Source organism: Leuresthes tenuis, unplaced genomic scaffold (assembly GCF_036924035.1).
Source record: "Leuresthes tenuis unplaced genomic scaffold, fLeuTen1.0.hap1 SCAF_3, whole genome shotgun sequence".
Taxonomy (NCBI): Eukaryota; Metazoa; Chordata; class Actinopteri; order Atheriniformes; family Atherinopsidae; genus Leuresthes; species Leuresthes tenuis.
In genome coordinates this window covers 4,312,113-4,335,141 of record NW_027325357.1, presented here as the reverse complement: position 1 = coordinate 4,335,141, position 23,029 = coordinate 4,312,113, and the positions used below count along the sequence as shown (strand labels likewise).

At 39.3% G+C, this 23,029-nt stretch overlaps 1 protein-coding gene across 1 annotated transcript in view; it reads left to right on the top strand.

The window, feature by feature from the left end:
* LOC140302927 (sodium- and chloride-dependent taurine transporter-like) overlaps positions 1 to 16,138 on the top strand; it is a 31,608-nt gene extending 15,470 nt beyond the window's left edge. The window contains exons 4-15 of the mRNA XM_072381471.1: positions 404 to 492; positions 777 to 922; positions 1,065 to 1,197; positions 2,558 to 2,692; positions 3,386 to 3,489; positions 3,599 to 3,723; positions 6,464 to 6,576; positions 7,652 to 7,789; positions 10,379 to 10,481; positions 11,543 to 11,643; positions 11,814 to 11,984; positions 12,171 to 16,138. Coding sequence (XP_072237572.1) covers positions 404 to 492; positions 777 to 922; positions 1,065 to 1,197; positions 2,558 to 2,692; positions 3,386 to 3,489; positions 3,599 to 3,723; positions 6,464 to 6,576; positions 7,652 to 7,789; positions 10,379 to 10,481; positions 11,543 to 11,643; positions 11,814 to 11,984; positions 12,171 to 12,329 — 1,517 coding nt within the window. The 3' untranslated portion in view covers positions 12,330 to 16,138. The remainder of the gene's footprint in view (positions 1 to 403; positions 493 to 776; positions 923 to 1,064; positions 1,198 to 2,557; positions 2,693 to 3,385; positions 3,490 to 3,598; positions 3,724 to 6,463; positions 6,577 to 7,651; positions 7,790 to 10,378; positions 10,482 to 11,542; positions 11,644 to 11,813; positions 11,985 to 12,170) is intronic.
* Positions 16,139 to 23,029: the final 6,891 nt, after the last annotated feature.

Here is a 23,029-nt window from a genome sequence, read left to right as displayed (position 1 = left end):
TTCCCTGAATTTTAAGTAAACCTATAATAAACTTATAAACATTTGAATAAATAGACCAAACCTAAACTTTAAGTTTTCACATCAGAAATAATTTGATCATTGTTGAAGGCACACCATCTAACTGAATCTTTATCTTCTGCAAATCTGTGTGGGCTTTAATTTTATTCAAATATGACACTGCTGGTACATCCTGTTTTCTGGCTAGTCAAAGCCCAGAATTTAACACCTTCCTCTTACTCAGAATGTGGTGAAATCTCAAAGCTGAAGCAACAGAGACCGTGTTTAGGATTGAAAACAGATTTTAGTTTGTTAGTTGAAGCAGAATTAGCAATTAGTTAACAACTCTGTTGCCAAAAAGGCTGAACATATTGATCAATTGATGAATTACAATTTTCCTTTCCAGGTATTGGTTACGCCTCCATTGTGATTGTGTCCCTGCTGAATATCTACTACATTGTCATCCTGGCCTGGGGCCTCTACTACCTGTTCCAGGTAGGTTTAATGAAAAAAAAAGAACAGAATTAAAAGAAATATAGATTGCCTTGAGTTAAGATCTTCAGATTTTCATCAAATTGGATAAAGTCGAGTAAAGTGTTGACGAAAGTAAATCAGTTTTTCTTACAAATACATTCAAATGATCTCAGCCAATCTTGCTTTAAGTTCTGTTTAAAGTTGCATAAAGACTTGGAGATTTATGAAATACGGAGTTTTGAACCGTGTTAACCCTGTGCCCTAACATAACTCCGGCTCTTTTTTATCCATTTTTTACCTTTCAGTGCTTTCAGCCGGAGCTCCCCTGGGCCAAGTGCAAGCAGCCCTGGAACACTGATCGCTGCATCGAGGACACCTACCGCAAGAACAAATCTCTTTGGTTGGCTGCCAACATCTCCAACTTCACCTCCCCCGTCACCGAGTTCTGGGAGTAAGTTACATAAAACCTGATCTCTTACATAAGCACACACAGATTTGATGTCATTTGTGAAATGTTCATTCTTGGTCTTTGATACACATCCAACAGTTGAGATGGTAGCCTCCTAATTTCTGAGTCTTTCTTTCTGTCGCAGACATAATGTACTGGGTATTACCAGTGGTATTGAGGACATAGGCCCTGTTAAATGGGACCTGGCCCTCTGTTTGCTGCTCGTCTGGGTCATCTGCTTCTTTTGCATCTGGAAGGGCGTCAAATCCACTGGAAAGGTAAATAGATCTATGTGCTTGTTCTCTTTAAAAGTTCCTCTGTTTTCTCAGAGGAAGTTCCCCCTCAACTAGTTGGACGAAAAGAAAGACAATAACTGAATTGTCTTTTTTTTTTATTATTATTTAGTTATTTATTATTATTTTTTGTACTGCATCACAGTCACAACTTAAAAAACACGCCAGGATGATGCTCATATGATTTATTTTTTTATCTTTGGTCTGACAAAGAGAACAATACGGTCTATGTTCAAGCTTTACTTTTCACGCTGTCCTCCTCTCAAGGCCTGGGTGGGATTAAAAAATGAACTTCGTGACTTGAATAATAACTTTTTTCCACATTTGCTAAAACTATACCCTGACAGTAATACAGAAGACTGTATTCCTATGGCTCATCCTACTTCTTTTAATGAGATTTTTAGTAATGACTAACAAGTCATAGGCAGGAGTGTCAAACCGGGTTTAATCTCTACCACTTCTACAGTTACAGTGGTTTCTAGCCTGTGCGTGCACACAGCTTGTTCTGCAGGAAGGGGTTTTGGAGGTATGAATGAAGCACAGCAGAGAGGGCGGGGTGGCAGCCTACTGTATTCATTCATTCAAATTTTCAAGATAATTCTTCCAAAGTCACAAGTTATGCTTTAAGAAAGAAATTAAATAAAAGTTAACTGAGTAAATGAAGAGAGACAGAAATCTGCAAAGTAACATATTACAGCAGTACTGATGACATTCCTGAGCCGTACAAGCTACGCTTTAACCCTGAAGAAAGACCAGAATGCTATTCTCATCATATTTCAGCATCTATTGCCTCTGCACTTTGCTGCATGATTCCCTTAAATGTATAATCTATAAATGAAATATATAAAAAGGACAATCTCAGCTATGTGTTTACCACATTTTCATTACAAATGTGGCCTTTGTTAAACATTTCAGACATTTAAATTGTGTCCACAGTAGCAACAAACACAGCTTATTCGAAGGCTAGAGGTGATCAATCCCAGACTAATCTTTTTGTGGCCTCAACACTCAGTATTGATTGGTCTGGTCTGATATATGCTTTCTAGCTGTTCCAAGTTGTAATAAAATCACTCCTACAAGGCCATGTGTGGGCACCGCTTTCCGCAAAGCAGATAGTAACACACTGCTATTGATTTAGGGGACAGCCTGTGGTCCGTCCCTTAAATGTGTCTCTATCTGTGTTAGTAATTCAAAAGTGCATTCCAGAGTTTGTTTATCTGTAATGACATTAACGATATAGCTAAAGGGGCAAGTAAAAATGAAGGCAGACGTTTAAACTGAAGCATGATGATCCATGTATTCTGCTGTACATGACCTCGGTTCCCTGGTTCTGCTCTTTCCCTAGGTGGTCTACATCACAGCCACGTTCCCATTTATCATGCTCATTGTACTGTTGATCCGTGGTGTAACACTGCCAGGTGCTTCTGAGGGCATCAAGTTCTACCTTTATCCTGACCTCGATCGCCTGAAGGATCCAGAGGTAGGCAACACCCTGTGCTTCAGAGAAAGCCTCTTCACCTCCACCAGTTTAGCCACATATCTGTACATCCTCTCTGCTCAAAATGTCAGGTCATACATACTAGCTGCTTATAAAGTGTCCAAAATTCAATTGGAACTTGTAAAACAACAAAATCTAATTGGGACTAAACCTGGGCCAAAAGGTTTGAGAGGATTTGGTGACTTGAATAGAAATAACGTATTCTCAGATTGGCTGAAATTGTACCCACAAACATAAAACAGCCTAAAGATTAAAATCAGGTTGCTCTGGGTCCTTTTTCAAATGAGAGTTTGCAAGAATCCACCATGTCTCACTGAAAGCAACTAGTAGGAGCCACATGGACTAAATGGTGTCAGTTGCAGAGATTACTGCATTTGCCAGGGTTGCTACGAGCTTGCATGTCAGCCTCTGCTGCAGCACAGCAGAGAGGGAGGATTTCACCCTATTTCAAGCTCAAGTCCATCGTCTTCTCAAAGTTACCAAGTTCAGCTTTAAGTTAAAAAATATTGCAAGAACAAACTTTTAAGTTTTGAAGACGTTTAGGACCTAAGATGGAACCGAAAAGCAGCACAGTGAAAAAGCTTTCATTTACCCCCTAGCTTCACTGTCATGAACTTCCCTTCATCAGCAGGCCTCAGCCTTTCTGTCCCCCACTCTTTCCCCCCAACTCGGCAGGTATGGATTGATGCCGGCACTCAGATCTTCTTCTCCTATGCCATCTGTTTGGGCGCCATGACATCCTTGGGGAGCTACAACAAGTACAAATACAACTGCTACAGGTGAGGCATCAGTTTTCAGGGAGGGGGTTAGCGGTAGGGGAGAGAGGGGGTTAAAGGGATCCTTGTGTGTTCATTAACAAATCCTCCTCATGACATATGTGTGACATAGGGACTGTTTGCTGCTGGGAGCCCTCAACAGTGGTACCAGTTTTGTGTCTGGCTTCGCAATATTTTCCGTCCTGGGCTTCATGGCACAAGAGCAAGGGGTGGACATTGCTGATGTGGCAGAGTCAGGTACGAGGGTTATGTAAAGGCAGCAGTGATGGTGGGCGCTGCTTCCTGGTTAATAAATTAAAAAGTAATTTCAAAGAAAAACAGCAACGAAACCCAAAAAAAGAGCCTTAATGTTCAATTTCGAACTGAGTTGTAATTTAGAATTGACTGGATCCCCTGATTAAATACAAATGACGGCATCAGAATATGGAAACTTCCGCAATCAAACACTCCTTGACAAAAGCAGAATCTGAGAAAATACGAACACAGTTGGTCGGTTTGTTTGCAATTTAAATAAAGCAGTTTGGTGCTAAGGGAGAGACCTCGAAAATTTGATGGTTCTGCCGAAAAATGTATTTATGCGCAAGAAATTGTGCGACGGTATACAGTACATCTTGTGCCAGTGTGGCCTCAAAATGCTATGATTTTTTTGTCCTGAGATGTTCCCTTTTTGTACCTGACAACCTGATGTCACCATTGTTGTGGTTTCTATCAAGTTCAGAGGCATTTGTAGTTAGTGATTGTTTCTGTTTTTAGGCTGTAATAGTTTTGGAGCTACCTCGAGATTCCACAGCTATCAGAATAACTAAATGATGAAAATATTTTCTTTTGTATCTAAAGGAAAAACTGGATCTACCCAAGAGTTGTTGAATTTGTTTTACTGGTCTTATGGAAACGTTTTAAGTGCCAACATCTTTTCCATGGACTTCATACAGTATACAGCATTGGTTGAGCCTCGTGGAAATGAGGAAGCCTAGTCTACTGTAGACGGCAGGTCTGGTTTTCTGACAGAATTGCACAAGGATTTTATTTATGCTTGTTTTTTTATCCCAACGCAGATAAGCAATGATTGATGACTCATTCTGTGAACATGATATTCTATCCTCAAACACCAGCTGCGAAGCGAGAGACATTTTCTCTAGGAATTGCCTGAGGAACTTGTTTAGAAAGGCTGATTTTCCCATTTTCTGTCATAAACTTTACATGCTTCAGTTACTTGCATAGGAATTACGCTCTCCTGTTTGACCTCAAATGAGAAATGAACATGAATAAGGTCATTTTCAGCATCAAGAGCTATTGTGAAACCAAAGCTTCATCCAATTCCCAAGATCAGTTGATTTCCCTGAAGCTAATCTAGCTTAGCACAATCTGCTAACTTCATAAACAGTCCTGCTGCCAGCCCAGTCGATACAAGTATTGCACAATTCTGCAGCGCAAACTTAATGGTGGAGCTTGCAGAATTGGCCAATATCTGTGTTGTTTGGCGAGTGGGCTGATGATCCACAGGTAACTAGGACGGAAGTGTTGGTCAGAGGTGCTTTGACGGAGCCCAGCACAGCAGGTGATCAACATAGTGCTCAGTTACTAATGTAGAAGTAGAGTTATTCAGTCTGAAAATGTGTGTCTATGTGCTGTGACTCTCATAAGAGTGTGCATTAAGTAGACAGCAGAATACAGTAAGTATTCAAACTCAAACTTTCAAGCCCAGCCAGGAAGGCAAGTTATTAAAAGGTCAGGAACAACAAGTATGACCTGGGTGACCTGATGTACACTATGGATCAGTGAATCACAGAGAATACCATGGCTTCTATGGTGCAATGTCCGCACTCATGCTGTAGCTTTTGTTGATTGAAGAATGTGCTTAAAGAAAAAGTAATTCTTAAAATGTAATGTATGTACAGTCAAGTCATTCTTAACACACTGTTTTGATGAGTTTACATACTCTAGGTTTGCTTAATGCTCTGCGCATATGCTTCCTCTCAGGGATGGGAGGTTGCTGCTATTTTTGAGTCAACGTGGTGTTTGGTTGGATGCCTTGTCATAACTTGCTACAAAAATGGAACATAATCATATATTTTGCTATCAGCTGCAATGCTGTTATTGCTGTTATGGCTGCTTTCTTGTTCCTTGATTTCTGTTTCACAGTTCCCAACGTAGCATCAGTGTCAAATCAGACCAGATTAAAAACAAACAAAAAGCCTTTGTTTTCTATTTGACCACTCAGTTTGCATCTGCTGCTGTTTTGAAATGGTCATTTTGCATTCCTCATAGAAAAGGGCATGCTTATCTCAGTCGGGGATGCAAAATGGCTCGAGTGATGTAGGCATTGATATACTGAAATTATTTGACAAACCACGATGTGCTTGATTTAGCTTTTTGTAGCATTTGGAAGTTACCTAAGCACACCCGAAGCAGGTTAAATTTGCCATACCCTTAATGCAGTGTATTCGCTGGTGTTTTTTGGTAACACACATACTGTACACGCATCCATTTACAGAATGTTTCAAGATTTCGCTTATAACTGACTTGCTTCCACAGAGATGCGGTAGCACAAAAACACACATTTGATGACATGTTCTTTATTGATCTTCTATTTTCCTGTTCCTATTACATTCTAAGATATCTTTGTTAAATGCTTGTGTAAATTACATAAAACTGGGTCACGTGTGGAGTGCATACAGTTAGTAGTGTGCCATAATGTGCAACAAGAAAGAGGTAAGTGAAGTTGTGTATCATATGTAGTCAATAAAATTTAAAGGCAGCACTTTATCCAAAAACATGTGACACATACAAACATATGTTCCCAGTATTATTTCCAATAGTTGACTATTTATTCACATCCTACTCTGCGTCTCTATTATTTGTGGCTTATTCCCCCACCACAGGGATGCAGATCAGATGATCTTATCATATGATTCTAATGTTGCTCCTCCCCGCACCCTTCTGTCTGCTCCTTCCCCACCTCCCTACTCCTCTGCAGGTCCAGGCCTGGCCTTCATTGCCTACCCCAAGGCTGTTACCATGATGCCTTTTCCTACACTCTGGGCAATTCTCTTCTTCATTATGCTGCTGCTGCTTGGCCTCGACAGTCAGGTCAGCAGAAAGACACACTTGGGTAGCTGCAGGAAATACTGATAAAGCATTTGCAAGTGTTTTGTACATTGGCACATTGGAAACCACAGTTTGACAGTTAACTGTTCATTGGACAAATGTAGAAGGATGTGATGAAGGAGCCTATGTGTAATGTAAGGGATAGTTTAAACTAGGGCTGTCATAGTTAAGGAGTTAATCGCGATGCGATTAATTAAAAACATAAACGCATTAATTTTTTTTGATCGCGGTTAATTGTGGCCTTAGCAACTGGCTTAATAAATAGGAGAAAAGTCACTAAGAGTTCTGAATCAGATGTGTCTGCAGTTTTTCATTCATTTAACCATCAATAGTCGTTTGTTGTCTACTACTTCTACAGTTTTAAGACCACATTGTTGTGGCATTTTATGTGCTGTGTTATTGAAATAGACATGTCAAGTGGGTCTACAATGCACTTTTTTTTAATTTCAAACAAGAAATAAAAGATAAGACTTTTTTTTTCTTTTTTTTGTTTGATTCTAATTCTATATTTTTAATATAGAGATTAATCGTGAGTTAACTATGGGAAAAACATGATTAATCGCGATTAAAATAAAATAATGGTTTGACAGCCCTAGTTTCAATTTAAAAAAGCTTCTGCAGAATATCTAACTTCTGAAGTTAGTTACTCCTGATGTCCAGTTGCATATTCAACAGTTACAAAGATTAGCCTCACCCATAATCTACAGCTACAGTGGAGTGCAGTCCTGAAAATGGGCACAGATCCCAACACAGCTGTGTGTAAAAGCAAAAGCACATGTCCTAAACGCAGGCAAATATGCTCACACAGCCAAATTCTCACAGTAATGCCAAATCCCAACAAGAGAGATTGTTCTTCAATGTGGGGGATTTCTATGAAGTTACAATGAAATTCATCTGTTTAACGACACAGGAGGTCTGTGATGTTGTTTTTAAAAGAAATTAAAGGGATGAGAAGGAAAAAAAAGAAAGCTGATGGTTTCCAAGTATGGACGAGCAGGTCATGTTAACAGTGGATATGCTGCCATCTCTTTGACTGTGCCTCTGTGTTCCTCTGCAGTTTGTGGAGGTGGAAGGGCAGATCACATCACTGGTGGATCTGTATCCGTCCTTCCTAAGGAAGGGTTACCGCAGAGAGGTCTTCATCGCTATCATCTGCTGCATCAGCTACCTGTTTGGACTGACTATGGTTACCAAGGTAATGACAGCATAAAACTATTTAAAGGATCACATCAGAACACATGATGTGGATGTTACTGCGAACCACTAAACTGACTCTCTGTCACGTTTACAGATTTTCTCGAGTAAAAACACAGCTCATTTTGATTGTTTTATGTGTACACTATATACATATGCTGACCTTATTTCAGGCTCCATACACCAGGAAAAACAGTGCTCAGAGAGCTATTAGTGACAATCCCATGAGAGATGATGGGGGGCTATTTATACTGTCAAGTCATGAGAACTTCCCTTCCATCCTCTGGTATTTATAGTTACCGTACAGTAGACCTGATTTAGATATTCCAAATCATTTTGCTTCGCCTCCTTTTCTATTTCAGTTTCCCTGCTGTTTATCGTGTTTCACTTTTTCTTTTTTTTGCCTCCATTTCTGTTTTGTGTGTTTTTGTAACTTCCAAGTTAAGCTAATTTAGTAGATTATGGCAAGACGTTGAAATGTGTAAAGAAAAATGTTGCATAGACAGACACAAGCGGGCATCTTAAATACAGATTTCCCAGAATGTTTCACCTAATCCAAGAAATAATGACTAACTCAGTCACTTTACATTGGAAATTCTGAGATATACAAGGCAGTTAGCGTCAAAACTACCTTTTTTTTATGAAATATCTACTATGTTTACATGGCTCAATGGTGAGCCAATAACCTGAAGGTTAGTGATTCAATTCCCACTCTTACCACTCAAAAAGATTGGTGAACTGACAGCTGGAGGGGAGGCAGTTCACCTCCTTGTTATGGCTGAGGTGCCCTTGAACAAGGCACCGTACCCCCATGCTCCCCGGGCGCTGTGATTGGCTGCCCACCGCTCTAGTGTATGGCATCTGTCTCCATGAGAGTGTGACCCTGTGCATGTGTGTGTTCAGCAGGTGCCGACCTGGATGGTTAAAAGTAATTTTGTGTATTTCATGTATCTACATGACAAATAAAGTCTTAACTAACTTAACTAACAAATATTCACTAGGATCCTCAATAAAAAGATAAGATAAATGTTGCACAAATTCATTAAATAAAATAGAAACCCCTGACATGCATGTGAGCCAGTCTGCTAATCTTTGAGAAATATGATGGAAGGACAAAAAAACAAAATGTTTTTCTAGCTTTGTTGCTAAAATTGCATTCACTTAGTAAAAGAAGATGAGTTTGGAAACGCATAGTGTCCAGCGAGGCTTGTTTCTCCTGCCATCAATCAAAATTAAAGGTGTTGTACATGGTTAGCTTTGGTTTAAAAGCGGGTAAAATGGTTGAATTTGGTGAATAAGAGGAGAGCTGGAGAATAAATTAACTTTACAGCGAGAAATTGAATTGCACTGCCAAGGAACAAGGTAAACAACATAAATCTATACTCAGGAAGGCATCACTAACCATGGTGCTCTGTTTTTTGATTGAGTGGATGCACTTTGTGTGAGTTAAAATCTACTAATGAGTTTTACTGTAACTGCATGTAAGATCTTTAACAATCAGGTGTTGTACTGAAATGTGTTTCCCTGCTAAATTTCAACCCCCTTTTTGGACCATTAACATAATCAAAACAAACATACATTCACCTGTTTGTCTATTTTATAGATGGCAAGATGTCAACTTCACATTCATCATGCACAAGCAGAAACTAAAAGTGGACCTTTACAGCCTTTAAAGGTCACTCTGTTCTCCTATAAGGAGCAGAAGGAGAAAGGTTGAGGCAGTGACTTATGATCGAGAGCTGGACTCACAGCATTTTCAGAAATTTATGAAAGATGTTTCTGAAAGGTCTTCAACAAGAAAAAAGTTCTCTTTATCACATGCACATGTGGTCCGAACATGCACAAAAAGAACAACAAGCTCGTGTTGATCAGATGAGCAAAAGGTTTCTTGATCTTCTTAAAAATGTGTTCTGGTTGAGTCCGATCCGATTGGGACGCTTAGAATTAGATTTATAACACCTCATCTTTTGTTGGCTTGAACATGGCTGTTTGTGTTAATTGAAATCACTTTCCCTCAAACAAGGGGTTGCTTGTTCAGTAAAAGAGACCTTTTTTAAATTAAAGTTCATTCTTGCAATTCATGGTGAAGGCAGTTTCTGATCATCCATTTTGTCAAATGTCTCTACTTTCTCTTACAACTCTCACACTCTCCAGAACGATGACTTTTACCCTCCATCATCCCTCTTTCCATCATCCACACTCACCCTCTGCTTCCTGTCAAACCCCAGCCTCTCACCCTTCCATTCTTTTCTCACACGGCGTACAACCATCTGACTGCACAGCCTCTCTCTGTTGTTCCCATGACAACATCTTTTTATGGCTGCTGTGGCCTGATTCAACTTTCAGATTCCCATGATTGTTAACAGTTTTAACACTGGGCTCTCATGTGAGGACAAAGGGCATGTACTGTACGCTCAGAGTAGCCTTCTCACGTGTGAACATGTCAGATGCTCACGTTCGAGCAAAGACTTTCGGCTATTTATGACTCTGAGTGAATATTGAAGGCGGCTTAAAAAAGAAACTGAAATGCATCTGGTAGACAGCTGTTACTTTGAAACCTAACTGCTTGTCTGTGTGTGTGTTTCTGCAGGGTGGCATGTTTGTTTTCCAGCTGTTTGACTTCTATGCAGCTAGCGGTGTGTGCCTTCTGTGGGTGGCATTCTTTGAATGTATAGCTGTTGCCTGGGTTTATGGTGAGTATCAAACAACGTAAATATAAATGCTAACAAAACGTTGTCTAAAGAACACGCAGAGTTTCACGAGTCAACTTCAGGGCACATCATTGCGTGCTGAGCTGTAGATATGTTGTATTTGGACAATAAAAAGTCTACTGCAAATCTTGTGCTATCTCCAGCCTGTGAATGTGTTGTCTCTTCACTCCCCCAAAAGGTAAGATAAAAGGCCAGGATGGATACATTTATCACAGAATGGTCCATTTAGAAAGGACAAATCCAACTTATCAGACCAGTGGCTGATAACGCTGCTGTAAAGCCTTCAGGAAGAGGGTTCTGCATGGGATCTTTCATCTAGATTTATAATGATTTAAATGTGCACAATACTGTTGCATTTAAAAAGCTGGTTATTTGATTCTCAGGGTAAACAGAGGCTTCCATTCTTTTCTTTTAAAATGAATGTACTTCTGTAAAGACATGGTAGAGTATAGCTTGCTGTAGCTTGCACACTTCCTTGTTCTATGAAGTCATTTGAAAGTTTGCTGCATATCGCAGGGGGGCCGAACTGTTTGGAAGCCCCCTCCTCACTGCCAAGCTCACACAATTACACCAAGGAATAAAACTTTTAAGTTTAGTCAAGCATATGCATGGAGGAGTGATTCGACCCCCAACTGCATTGTCAGGCTGTTTTGAGAAGCTGCCGGGGTTTTTTTTTTATCATTTCCGTCAGATTAACATGTTTTGTGCATTTTTAAAGTTCAGTTTTGGTCAAAACAACAGAATATTCCGTTTTTTTTCTCATGTCATGGAACCATGCTTGCATGCCAACCTGTCAGTTTGTGAAGCTGTGTAGCCACAGCTGATCCTGGCCATGTCCAGGGGTAACCATCTGTATGGGCAAATTAACTGGACCACACCATGTGGTGGAAAACTGTCACGTGAGGGTTCAGGGGTTTTTTGTTGCCCATGTAACAAACTGCATAGCTCAGGATACAGCAGAAATAATCCTGCCTTGCTTTTTACTGCTGTGAAGAAGTACAGGTGGACTCTCTGAGATGTTTGCATTTTTTCTGTCTTTGCAGGCGTTGATAATTTTTATGATGCTATTGAGGACATGATTGGCTACAGACCAAATCCTTGGATGAAATGGAGTTGGACTGTTATCACTCCTTTACTGTGCATGGTAAGAGCTTTGCTGTGCTTGCACACCCAGTAAACCAGCATCTTCAGCGAACCTCAGACTGCAGATTACCTGCTGTTTTATCTTTGTTTTAATATCTGTGTTATGTGCAACAAATACACTTTAAATGACCAAATACAAGAAAGTTAGAACGTCTTTTTCGTCCACTGCAGAGCTGCTTTATCTTCTCGTTGGTCAAATACAAGCCATTGACGTACAATAAGGTGTACGAGTATCCTGACTGGGCCATTGGAATAGGCTGGACTTTGGCCTTGGCCTCCATGATCTGCATCCCCATGATGGTTGTGATCAAGATCATCCGATCTGATGGGCCACTCATTGAGGTGGGTGGATTAGCCTTCTGTTTGTTCACTTGTTTCAGCTGTTCTTGATTAAATGCTGGAAAACAAATTATATTTTGCATCATCATGTAACCGTTTTTTATTTTACTGAAGCCAGTGTCTCATTCTAACTCTCTCTCTATTCTCTCCCACCGCTGCAATCCCTCTATCCCTCCTTCCATCCTGCAGAGGATTAAGGCGGTGGCAGCCCCGGTTCGTGGTGGGGCCAGCTCCCGTCCTGCGGACCACCGTGGCCCCAAGGATCTCGCCTACCCGATGGACCCCAACGGGAACAATGGTCTTCTGATGAAGGCCCCCACCCACACCATCGTAGAAACCATGATGTAAAGGAATGAGGCGGAGGCTCTCCATGAGATCGCTCTCCTCCCCTCTCACGTCCTCTGAAATGCTTCTAAAGCTAGCTAGCTTTACGTCTGTCCGTCTGTCTGTGTCTTTCTGGTGGACTGATAAGGGTTTTAAGGAAAAAAAAAAAGAGTTCACATTTCAAATCTTTTAGGAATACTTTGGAAGTAGTTTGCTGTGGAGGGTTTTCTGAAGAGAGCAGCAATCACACTTCAAATCTATATCTGAAGTACTTGCAAGCTGTTTTTTTGTTATCTATTAATAGTTTTCATGTGACTTCACGTCCCACAGTGTGATAGATTAGCACCAGCCTCTGGTCATATGCTGGTAGCTGTCCTCTCATTCCACCAGCTACTGTTATAGATGATGATTCATTGTTCTCAAAGAAAGAGAAAAAAATGGTAATTGAGTTTTGGAATCAAACAGTTTTTTGTAGCGATGACATTTAAAAAAAAAAGTTTTGGGGAATATACTTTGAGGAGGTTGCACATATCTGAAGGCGAGTGCCATAGGGTTCAGCCGTGGCTTTTAGCGTTCCATTGTGTTCAGTAGAGGCACTGTAGAAAGGACACTCGGGGACTACCGGTGATATTGGCTTTTATTTTTTAATATGTTCCCGTCGAGTCATCTGAAGTCATCAAGTGTTTTATTAGCTGCACTAAGCATTACTTTAACAGTGAAATGTGACCAAATTAAATTTCTGGCTATAACTTGAAATATTTACCAATGACACAAATTTTACATGCTGAAGATTGATATTAATCTGGTCAAATATTACTCCAGTGTCAGGCTTGGACAAAATGAACAAGCTAAAACTTGAAAATTGCAAGGCTGCGGCCACTCGAGCTAAAGGCTCCGCCGCTGCTGCCTCTTTATCTCAGACTATCACAGATCTGCCAGACTGGTAACAATGAGGATGCTGAAAATTTACAAAGCTTACAATAAAATCAGAGAAATGTCATTAACACAAACGATGACCCTTAACAAACCACAATAATGTTTTTTGAATGCACCTTAGGACAAACTATTCCCATCCTTCCTTATCATAAACTCTGGTCAAAGAGATAACGAGCACTGAGATGGCGTCGGGGAAAACTCGTCCCGCCACGAAGAGAGAGGTATCTGAAAGGATTTGAAGTGTGGAGGTTGAACCCTTGAGTGTGTTGTCTGTGGCGTACTGTACAGTAGTAGCTATCAGTCTATCTATATCTATCTCTTTATCTATCTTTCTCTGTCCTAGACCAGTTTACAGTACATTAGTGACTGCACTAGGCACTCTTGGCTTAAAGTTTTTGGATTGAATTTGTTTTATTTTCTGCAGAGGAAGTTACATTATTATTATTAGTTTTTTCCTCTGTCAGTGTTTAGATTTTTTATTATTGTTATTGGTATTCACTATTGAATTGCTGTAGTTTTACATAGAAGAAGGAACACTTCTTTCATCTTGTGAAAATACTAAGCTATTATACGAATCATACATTTACAGTGGCAGCCATTGTAGTACAGCCTTCATCGTGCAATTCTTCATTCTTGGTCCGACAGTTTTCATCATCAGTGTCACACAAGCAAACAATGCAACTGAATTATTATTTCCAAATATTATCTCAGAGGTGTGGGTCAATTCTTCAGTGAGTAGTTTGATGTAAAGCCAAAAATGGGAATTCTGCAGTGGCTCCATGTTTAGGTTTGCAGGTGTTGGGGTTTTATAGCTTTTCCTCTTTTGTAAATAACTTTACGATTTGGACAAATTCAGCCAGACAGGGCAGTTAAGCCAGTAGCTAACCATCATGTCACTAACTGTCGACTCATTTGAGTGTCAGACTGCTTTTCCAGACACTGTGAAATGTGGCATCTGGCTGCAGACAGATCAGTCAGGGGCTGAAAGAGTTTGTTTTTTCCACAGTCACCATGTTGCTTCTTCACTCTTAAAATTAGCACTGAAGAGAGCTTGAATATCGAGTAGTTACAGGTTAAAAAATGATTCCCAAATGTCTGTAATCATGTAGGATTAGCATAAAAATTGTGTGTCATAGCAGCAGTGAATAAAATGTCCTTTACAGCCTTCAAATACATTTTGTTTAAAGCCAAACTAAAAAAAAAGCTGCTCAGAGTTCAAATTAAATCCATCCAAAACCAAAAATGAAGATCAGAAGTAAATTTAATGCACTTATAGCTTTGATTAAGTATAAGCTAACTGTCATTTTTATTTATATATGCGTTTTTAATTGGACATCCTGCCTTTTTTACAGCAAACTATACAAGGTAGGTATGATGGAACTTCCAAACTCTGCTAATTGTTGGCATAGTGTGAAAAGGTGCCGTGTGACATGTTAACTGTGTCCTCAACTCTGGCTGATTTTTAGCAGTCGTGACAACAAAACTACGTTACATTCATAACAGTAACAAGGGGCCATAATACTGATGATGTGAACGGTTAACAACTGAGTGTGGTAATCATTTTAAAACGTTTAAAACAAAGCGTTACCCGTGTGTGTGTGTGTGTGTGTGTGTGTGTCACCAGCGACCATCTGCTCAGGACCTTCCTTGTGCTGCTTTTGTCAGCTACAAAGCTGCATGAAACCAGCGTCCAAAAATTCTCTTGGGTGCGAGGGACAAAGAGCTAAAATTACAGCACTCAGAACTGATGTTTTCATCCGGCCATTGGGTCAGTTTGCCTCACAGATTGGAAAATCGCACCTAATCTGTCTATTCTATTCACAATCAAAAACAAAAGTACAAAGAGAGAATCAATGCCAGGATTTGTTTTGCAGTTATTTACATAATCTGGATTTCTTATCAATGAAACGGGCCAAATAGAAAACTTTTGACAGCTTCAGTCAAGATTCTTGAGACCTTTTCCAAAAAGATATCAGTATACTGTCAAAACACTCTGCCTTTGTTCTCAAATAACAGATATATTAAATGGATCAAGGCCATTCACGCACACAGTACACACAATTTGCAGTAATTTGACCAACGACTTCCCATGGGAGGTGGCATTGAGGTCAGGACCTCATTCCCATTTCAGCTTTGATCATTTTTTAATTTAGTTTTTTCAAGTAGAATAAAGTAGATAATATCATTAAAAGGGATTTGCAAAACCAAATCCACAGCAGACATCTATTTTCATACAACTTTTCCTATACAGGTCGTGTTTGTACAGCTAAGCTGCCATTTAAATGCAGATATAAAGCTTCATTTTATTTGTTAACTTTTGTACAGATCTGGTTCTTGGTTCCTCTGAAGAATCTTGGCGCAAAGTTAAAAAGAAAAAGAGTGTTGGATCGGAACGTCTCTAAATTTGTGGCTCGTTGCAGAACGTTTTCGTTTCAAAGATGCAAACTCATGTGATGCGATTTTTAAGAAGTAACCGATGGCAGCATCACCGAAAAATGCATGTTTGCAAAGAGTGAAAAACAGACGTCATCAGAGAGTCTAGACTTCACTACCTTTTCCTTGTGCTAAGATCCTTCTTTTGTCAGGAAAACATGAACCAGAGATAATATCTAATGCAGTCATTTATCGGTTTATTCAGCCTCTCATTGTGTATTTGCAGTATGTACCAGCCCCTCTGCCTTCTTACACTCCCTCTGTCGGTTAGCCTACGTAAACCTTCCGTTGACTTTAGCTAACCAATTTTTCTCAGAGATAATGAATTTGCAAGAGAACTGAAGCATTAGCAATGCACAAGTTTTTACCGCCGAATGTTAAAATGTGAAAGTCACCTGCGGGTGAATGTAAAAATTCTGAAGATTTATTTTTTAGCACAAATAAAAATGATTTGTTTCTTTTTACTTTTATTGATCTTGTTTTAAGTTCAGCATTTTATTTTTTTTGTTTCACTTTTGATTGTGTCTGTCACATTTGCCTTTTGTATTCCAAATATCGTGTATTTGAAACCTCTGTCATTGGAGTGACATGTAAAACTAACAATCAAAACACAGAAAAAGCTAAGATCTGTCGCGTGCAATACTTTGTAGAAAACTTTCGTTTTGTCTTTCAAAGAGGTGGTACTAACTTTGGAATCAAGAAAACAGCCTGTGAATTTTTGAAGATGGAACATTTCAGGGTCCAGATAAATTAAAACCCACCTCAAAATTCACTGTAATGTGGAAACGAAACCAAACTAAACCACTGTTCCATCAAAGATTGTGTGGTTTAAAATGCACTGAGAATTAATTGATTATTAAACTTTGTAAAACTGAATCAAAATGCTTTTTTTTTTTTCGTTTGTGACACAATAACACTGCCAGAAAGCCCTCTGTTTTCCTGCCTACCTTTATTATTCTCTGCACAGCTGTGTTAAAAAAAAAAGAAAAGAAAAATGTATCAGGCAGCTCACCAAAACTCCACAACCAAAGTTCTAATTTCTAATGAACCTCGATATCTGCTAAATCTAACTGGTACATTTCTAAGTTTTATAAGTCTGATTTGATTGTTTTTATGGAACAAATACTGTGGAAATATAATTTTGGGTGGTTTTGGCAAAGCTGTACCTCTTAAAAAACCACAAATCCAATAAAAACTACGTATCATATCAGATGCAGGCTTTTTTAGAATGACTATATTGCAACTTCTGCAGCCTGCTTATCAAGACACTCTATTCTATTCTATCTAAATCACTCTGCCAAACCCTGGTGCATTAGCAAAGAAACTGAAACATACAGGAACAACGAGCCTGTTTTCAACCTGTTAAAAACACCAACAAATCTGCAGGATTCACAATCTGTCATCAAGATGCAGAATTACACCAACATATGTGACGTTTAGGTGAAGTAGAGGTAAATAAACATCTGTTTCATCATGAATTTCTTTCCTTTTGCTGAACACAAGTCCTGGTAACATCTGTAACATAAGCAAATAACAAAAAATATCAATTTTCCACCTCCAGCTTTATAATCATCAAAATGAATGTGATGTCTGTGCAGAGGTGTTCTGGAAACTGAGTCCGTCTCCATCACCAGACTCGTGTTCTCCAAGTCTTTCTTTCATTACACCGTATACCAGCCCTTCCTTTTTAAGAATGTACATGGGGGAAAATGTTTTTTTAATTCTTGATTAAGAAAAAAAAACATTTTTAAAAGAATTTGAAAGGTTTTATTTCTTATTTCTATCGCCGACCTGTAAGCTAGAAAAAAAATGTGTGTTTGAACAGGTTTTACTAAGGTGTAAAACTTTTTTATTTCTTAATAAAAAATTTGTCTTCAGAAAATGAAGCCTGAGTTTCATTTGTCTGTCTGACAAAGTACTCTCACACACATACACAGATCATTCCATTCAACCAACCCGTGGGGCCTGAGTGCCTAAATCCCCATGACAGCATAATGAACTATAATCCCTTAAAGCCCGTAATACAAGATTTGAGGTTTTCAAGCCAACGCAGGAGGATGCATTCCAGCACTTTCACCTCTGCTAGTGTGCCTTCACATATGAAAGCAACCAGTGGCTTGAAAAGCTCTATTTTGCAATAGCAGGTCACCTTTAATCTAACTCAAATTAAAGTATTCGTCATTCATCTATTCCACGGATGTCCAAAGTCGGTCCTCGAGGGCCGCTGTCCTGCAGGTTTTAGAGGTTTCCCTGATTTCAACACACCTGATTCAGTTAAGTTCTGCACAAACCTGCTAATGATGCATTGATCTAAATCAGGTGTGTTGAAGCAGGGAAACTTCTAAAACCTGCAGGACAGCGGCCCTCTGGGCCCAGATGTGGACATCCCTGATCTATTCCCTTTTACCAGTTCATCCTTTTCAGGGTCAGGCAGGCTGGCAACCGTGTACATTTCAGAGTTGACCCGAGCCTGGAGAACAAGCTAAATCCATGCAGAAAGCTGAGGAAAGGTTCCAGCCAGGAGATGCTTTCACAGTGACGGCGTTCCTGCATCACCGAACAACTAATCCCTTAGTTTTAAAGGGCGTGTTATATTTTGCAAGCTTGAAGTCTTGGTTGTGCTGTTATAAGCTTTATTCACGTAGAATGCAGGTCAAATATGTTGAATTAAAAGTGTAGTTTGGTTTTAAAGTGATTCAGATGACATTTGTTCATTGGAAATGACAAGTAAACACACATTACTTCATGTGAATACGTTACAGTAATAGATATACTGAATTAGAGATGGACGCCTCTTTCTCACAAAATATGGTATGCATACAGTAGACTCCAGACTTTTAGAAGAGAAAATCACAATCTTAGTTAGCATTGCTTTACTTTGATCTTCCCTGTGTGTGTGTAGGTAGAGAGGCTACTTAAAAAACCTCTGCTAAATACATGGATAAAAAAAATCAATGACAGTGGACAAACATGTTGAATGAGATTGCAAGACTTTGATTTTGACTTTATTTTGTTTTATATGTAACGTCTCTGTGTTAAATATGAGAAACACTAATGTTTTCATCTGGTCACTGCTGATGACTTTAAAGGGGACATACAGGAGCCAGAGGTCACTGACAACTAAAGATATCTAATTTAGTTCAGATTTGCAGTAGATTTCTATGACACACTCAGCTCAGAGTAGAAATATCAAACCTCTCCGTCTTCGTCTGCACCCAACTTCAATCTGCAAATTGTGCTGCATTCACTGCACCTCGGAAGTGGGAACTCTTTGTTTTTCAGTTAAAAATGGCAACACATTCACATCAGCAGCTATACAGTTAAATCAAGGGAAAAAATGAGCTAATTGTGCCGTTGAGTTCCTTATTCAATGTTTTATATCCTGGCCTGGAAATCTGGCTTCTGATTGTCATTCCTGAATTTTTTCCCTGGAAATTCAGATTTCCGGTTCGTCAGGGAATTCAGCACCACACTGGAACCTGCCAGCACAAAAGTAATATTTAACTGTTAAAACTTTGAACACATAAGTAACACTTCATAATGTTCAGCCTCTAACACATGACCCAGAGGTGTGGACCAACAGTGAGGCCCAAGGATTATGAAGACCATATGTGACTTTTATTGTTCTTCCACTCTGTGGTGCGGTTCCTAAATGAGGCATTAGGACCAGCTGTCTGTGACCGAACTGCAGATAAGGGAACTGCAAGTATTTACGAATAAAATCTTATTGACTAAAGTGCTTCAAAGGTTATTTACTACTTCTGATCTCGATATCAAATCTATCATACACGTCGTTAAATTCTGTAAATACTCCAGGTTGACACACCAGTTGCAAAATAAAACTCTTTTCCTCTGAGTCATTTCGTTGCTCCTCTTGCACACTTGCTGTGAGTTATAGATGTGTTCCTGTCTCTCTTCCCGTTCACCTGTTGTTGAGAGGTGGTGAAGAGCTGCAGGTGGGATCCTCTGATTGGTTGATGATTGCCCAGGTGGCTCTTGATTGGTGCTTGGTTCCTTTGTTGCAGTCTTGGAACAGCTGCTACCTTTCACTTCAGATTCAACTATTTAGCTTTTGTTGTTACTTTCAAGTTGTTATGCCGTAAATAATCTGATGAGAAGGTCTTTGAGAACCTGGAAACTGAGGTGAGTAATTTTCCTTTCACCACATGAAGAATGTTTTTAGTCGAACTTAAGGGCTTGTTGTTGGCTCTGCTGAGGCCACCCACACAAACTAATCAACCCAGTCTGTGATTACACAACAAACACAGACCAAAACACTTAAGTAAACTTCTAACTACTACAAATGGGGACAAAACAGTAAGAAAAAACACTTAAAGCCCTCCCAAGCTGAAGCTTTTTCTGTAACATTTGCAGAAAGCACTTCTGTAATGCTACAGGAGGCAGCTTGGGTTTATGGAATATTTTGACCCAAACATCCGCTGCTCTGCAGGGGGTAAAGACAGAGGCTGGGTACTGAACACAGCTAATTTTCCCAGACTGTCATTTTTCCCCCAGTCGTTGTGGTTACATGAGCTTTTTTTCCCCCCGTTTTCTTCTTGTTATTCTTCTTAAAAATCAACCAACTATTCCCATGAGATTTATATGAGAGCTATTTAAAACACAACTTTGAAATGTTTATGCAAAACAAGTAGTCTCTAATGAGAGAAAACTGTTTCCGGCTCAGTTTGGTTCCAGCCACTGTTTGGTCCACATCTCAACTCTATTGATAATTACTGTGAGGAATGAAGTGCACAGAGATACTGTGTTTACTCCCCTCCTGTGACCCAACATAAGCACGTCCATGCTGATGAGCGAGCAGTGCTCGAGTTATGCTGCTGAAAAAAAACCAAAAAAACACACTCACGTTTCCATTTACAGCCAACCAGGTCCAGGAATAGATTCTTCGGTTGAGAATTTGCCTCCATTTCATCTTCAAAACAGTTTGTTGGCGTTCATGCTAAGACAAATCTGTGTTTATAAGATAAGTGTTTTATGTTACTTTAGCCTTCTGTTCCACAGTTAAAAATAGAAAGACAGGAAGTGGTTTTGCAGAGAAAGTTGGATGATGCGGAGCATCAAATGCAGGCAGTTCTGATCCCAGGATACTGCAGACTGCAGACCTTGTCCTTGTACTTTTGCATTTGTTTTGTTGGTGATTATTTCCAGCTGCAGTTACTGTGAGCACATCTTGTTATTAGTTGTATAAAATGTGCCTTAAATCTAGCTTTTTGGGATTTTCATTAAAGACCTGTGCTCAAAGTTTGTAAACAGGACTGAAAGTTTAACTAAAAATAAAGTAAATTATTGTTCATACATGATGGAAGCATCACCATTTAAATGGTGTTTGACTGCAACAAAACCTTTTATAACAAGTGTTTTGATTTTATAAAAGGGTCAAATGTGAAATTGCAAAGTAATCAATCATGTCAAATATTGGGATTTAACAAGGACAACAGACCTCTATATAGAGCCTTTGAGTTTGCTCTCGGTTGATTTCTTCTTTTTGTAACGTCTTTTTAGAAAGATTTTGAGATCTTCACAGAGATGCGAAACCTTGGACTTTGCATTCTGGACTTCCTGTTCGATGAAGGACACGAAACCTGCTCTTATTTACACATTTGCGGTAAGATTGTGCATCATATGTCTTGAACCCAAACTCTTTATCTGCAGAAGTATCCTGTAAATGACCAAAAATATTCAAGGTTTTCTCTCAGATAAAAAGCAAATTGAATAAATGCAGTAAAGGATTAATGCAAGGTTGCATATTTGTTGAGGAAACTTAACCAGAATTGTATATCAATGAGTAACAAAAGTAGGTGTGAACCTTTGCGTTCAGTATATTAAATGAGTTCAGTGACATTTCCAGTTTCTGTTGCTCTGTCCTGAACATCAGCTTGGAGGAGTTTTGTCAGTGCAGAGCATCTTCCTTACTTGAACTGCTTGGTTGATGTTGCTTGCCAACATTTCTGGTACATAGAGGTCAAGACTTTGACCAAATCAAAGCCTTGTGTTCTTTGTGTTTGTTGCATGTTAGCCCTGTTCAGACAGACGGATGATGTGATATTTTCCTTCAGAACAGTTTGTCCCAACAGAGATGATGAGTTCTCCTGGCCCACATCCAGTAAAACGAGCTCAAACCATGATACAACCACTGTGTCTCAGATGCGATGTGGCTCTCATGTTGGAACACAGTGCTTATTATAAGGCAAGTTTATTTGTAGAGCACAATTCGTACACAAGGCAATTCAAAGTGCTTTACAGCTACATAAAATCACAAGAAGGCAAATAAAATCATTCCAAAAACACAAAAATTAATTAATTAAATTAAAAGCGAAGGGTGCAGATAAAATACTTTCCGTTGTCATATGCACAGCTAAATAGTTTCAGCCTGGATTTAAACATTGTCAGAGTTGAGGCCTGTCTTACATCTTCTGGGAGACTGTTCCAGACTTTAGGAGCATAAACCTGAAACACAGCCTCACCTTGTTTAATCCTGACTCTGGGCTGGGGCTGTAGCGATTCACTAATCTCACAATACGATACAATACACGGCATTCAGACAATGATTCGATACGATTTTATATGATTCAATATGATTTAATACACATAATTTTCTGAAAGATTTTAAAGGGACAGTGAGATTTGACTTGAATCGTCGCTGATTGGACTGATGGTCCGTGCTTTGAACCGGAAAGACAACACGGTCAGACAAACGGAAACAAACGGAAACAAACAAACATTTAACAAACGTGTCTTCAGCGCACGCAGACTCATGTTTATGTTGTGAATATTACATCATCGACCTGCTTGTTTTACTTGCTAAATACCATAAACACAAATCCAAATGATCTACTCACAAATCGTCTTTTTTTCATTCATGAGACGGAGCTCAAACAAAACATTACAACAATCCTACATTCTATTCACAGAAAAGCCATCAAAACCACTGAGCTTTGCAACATTTGTTAAAACTAATTTATCACTGTTTTGTATATTGTTAATGTTCTGTGTTTTCACAAATTGTAACGTCTGACTTTTCAATAAAGTTTGCTTTTTAAAAGAAAATCGATACTCACGGCTGAAAAATCGATACTTTATCGGGAAGCAAAATATCGATATATATATCGCGGTATCGCCTGAGCACCAGCAGTGGACCCCTACCTGAGGTTCTCACAGTCCGAGTTGGTTTATATGGCTCTAACATGTCAGAGATGTAGTTAGACCATGAAGAGACACAAGTACACAAGCAGAGCTGTTTTAAAGTCTCTTCTCTGAGTGAAGCCAGTGTGGAGACCTGAGCACTGGACTAATATGGTCATATTTCCTGGTTCTAGTCAGGACTCGAGCAGCAGCGT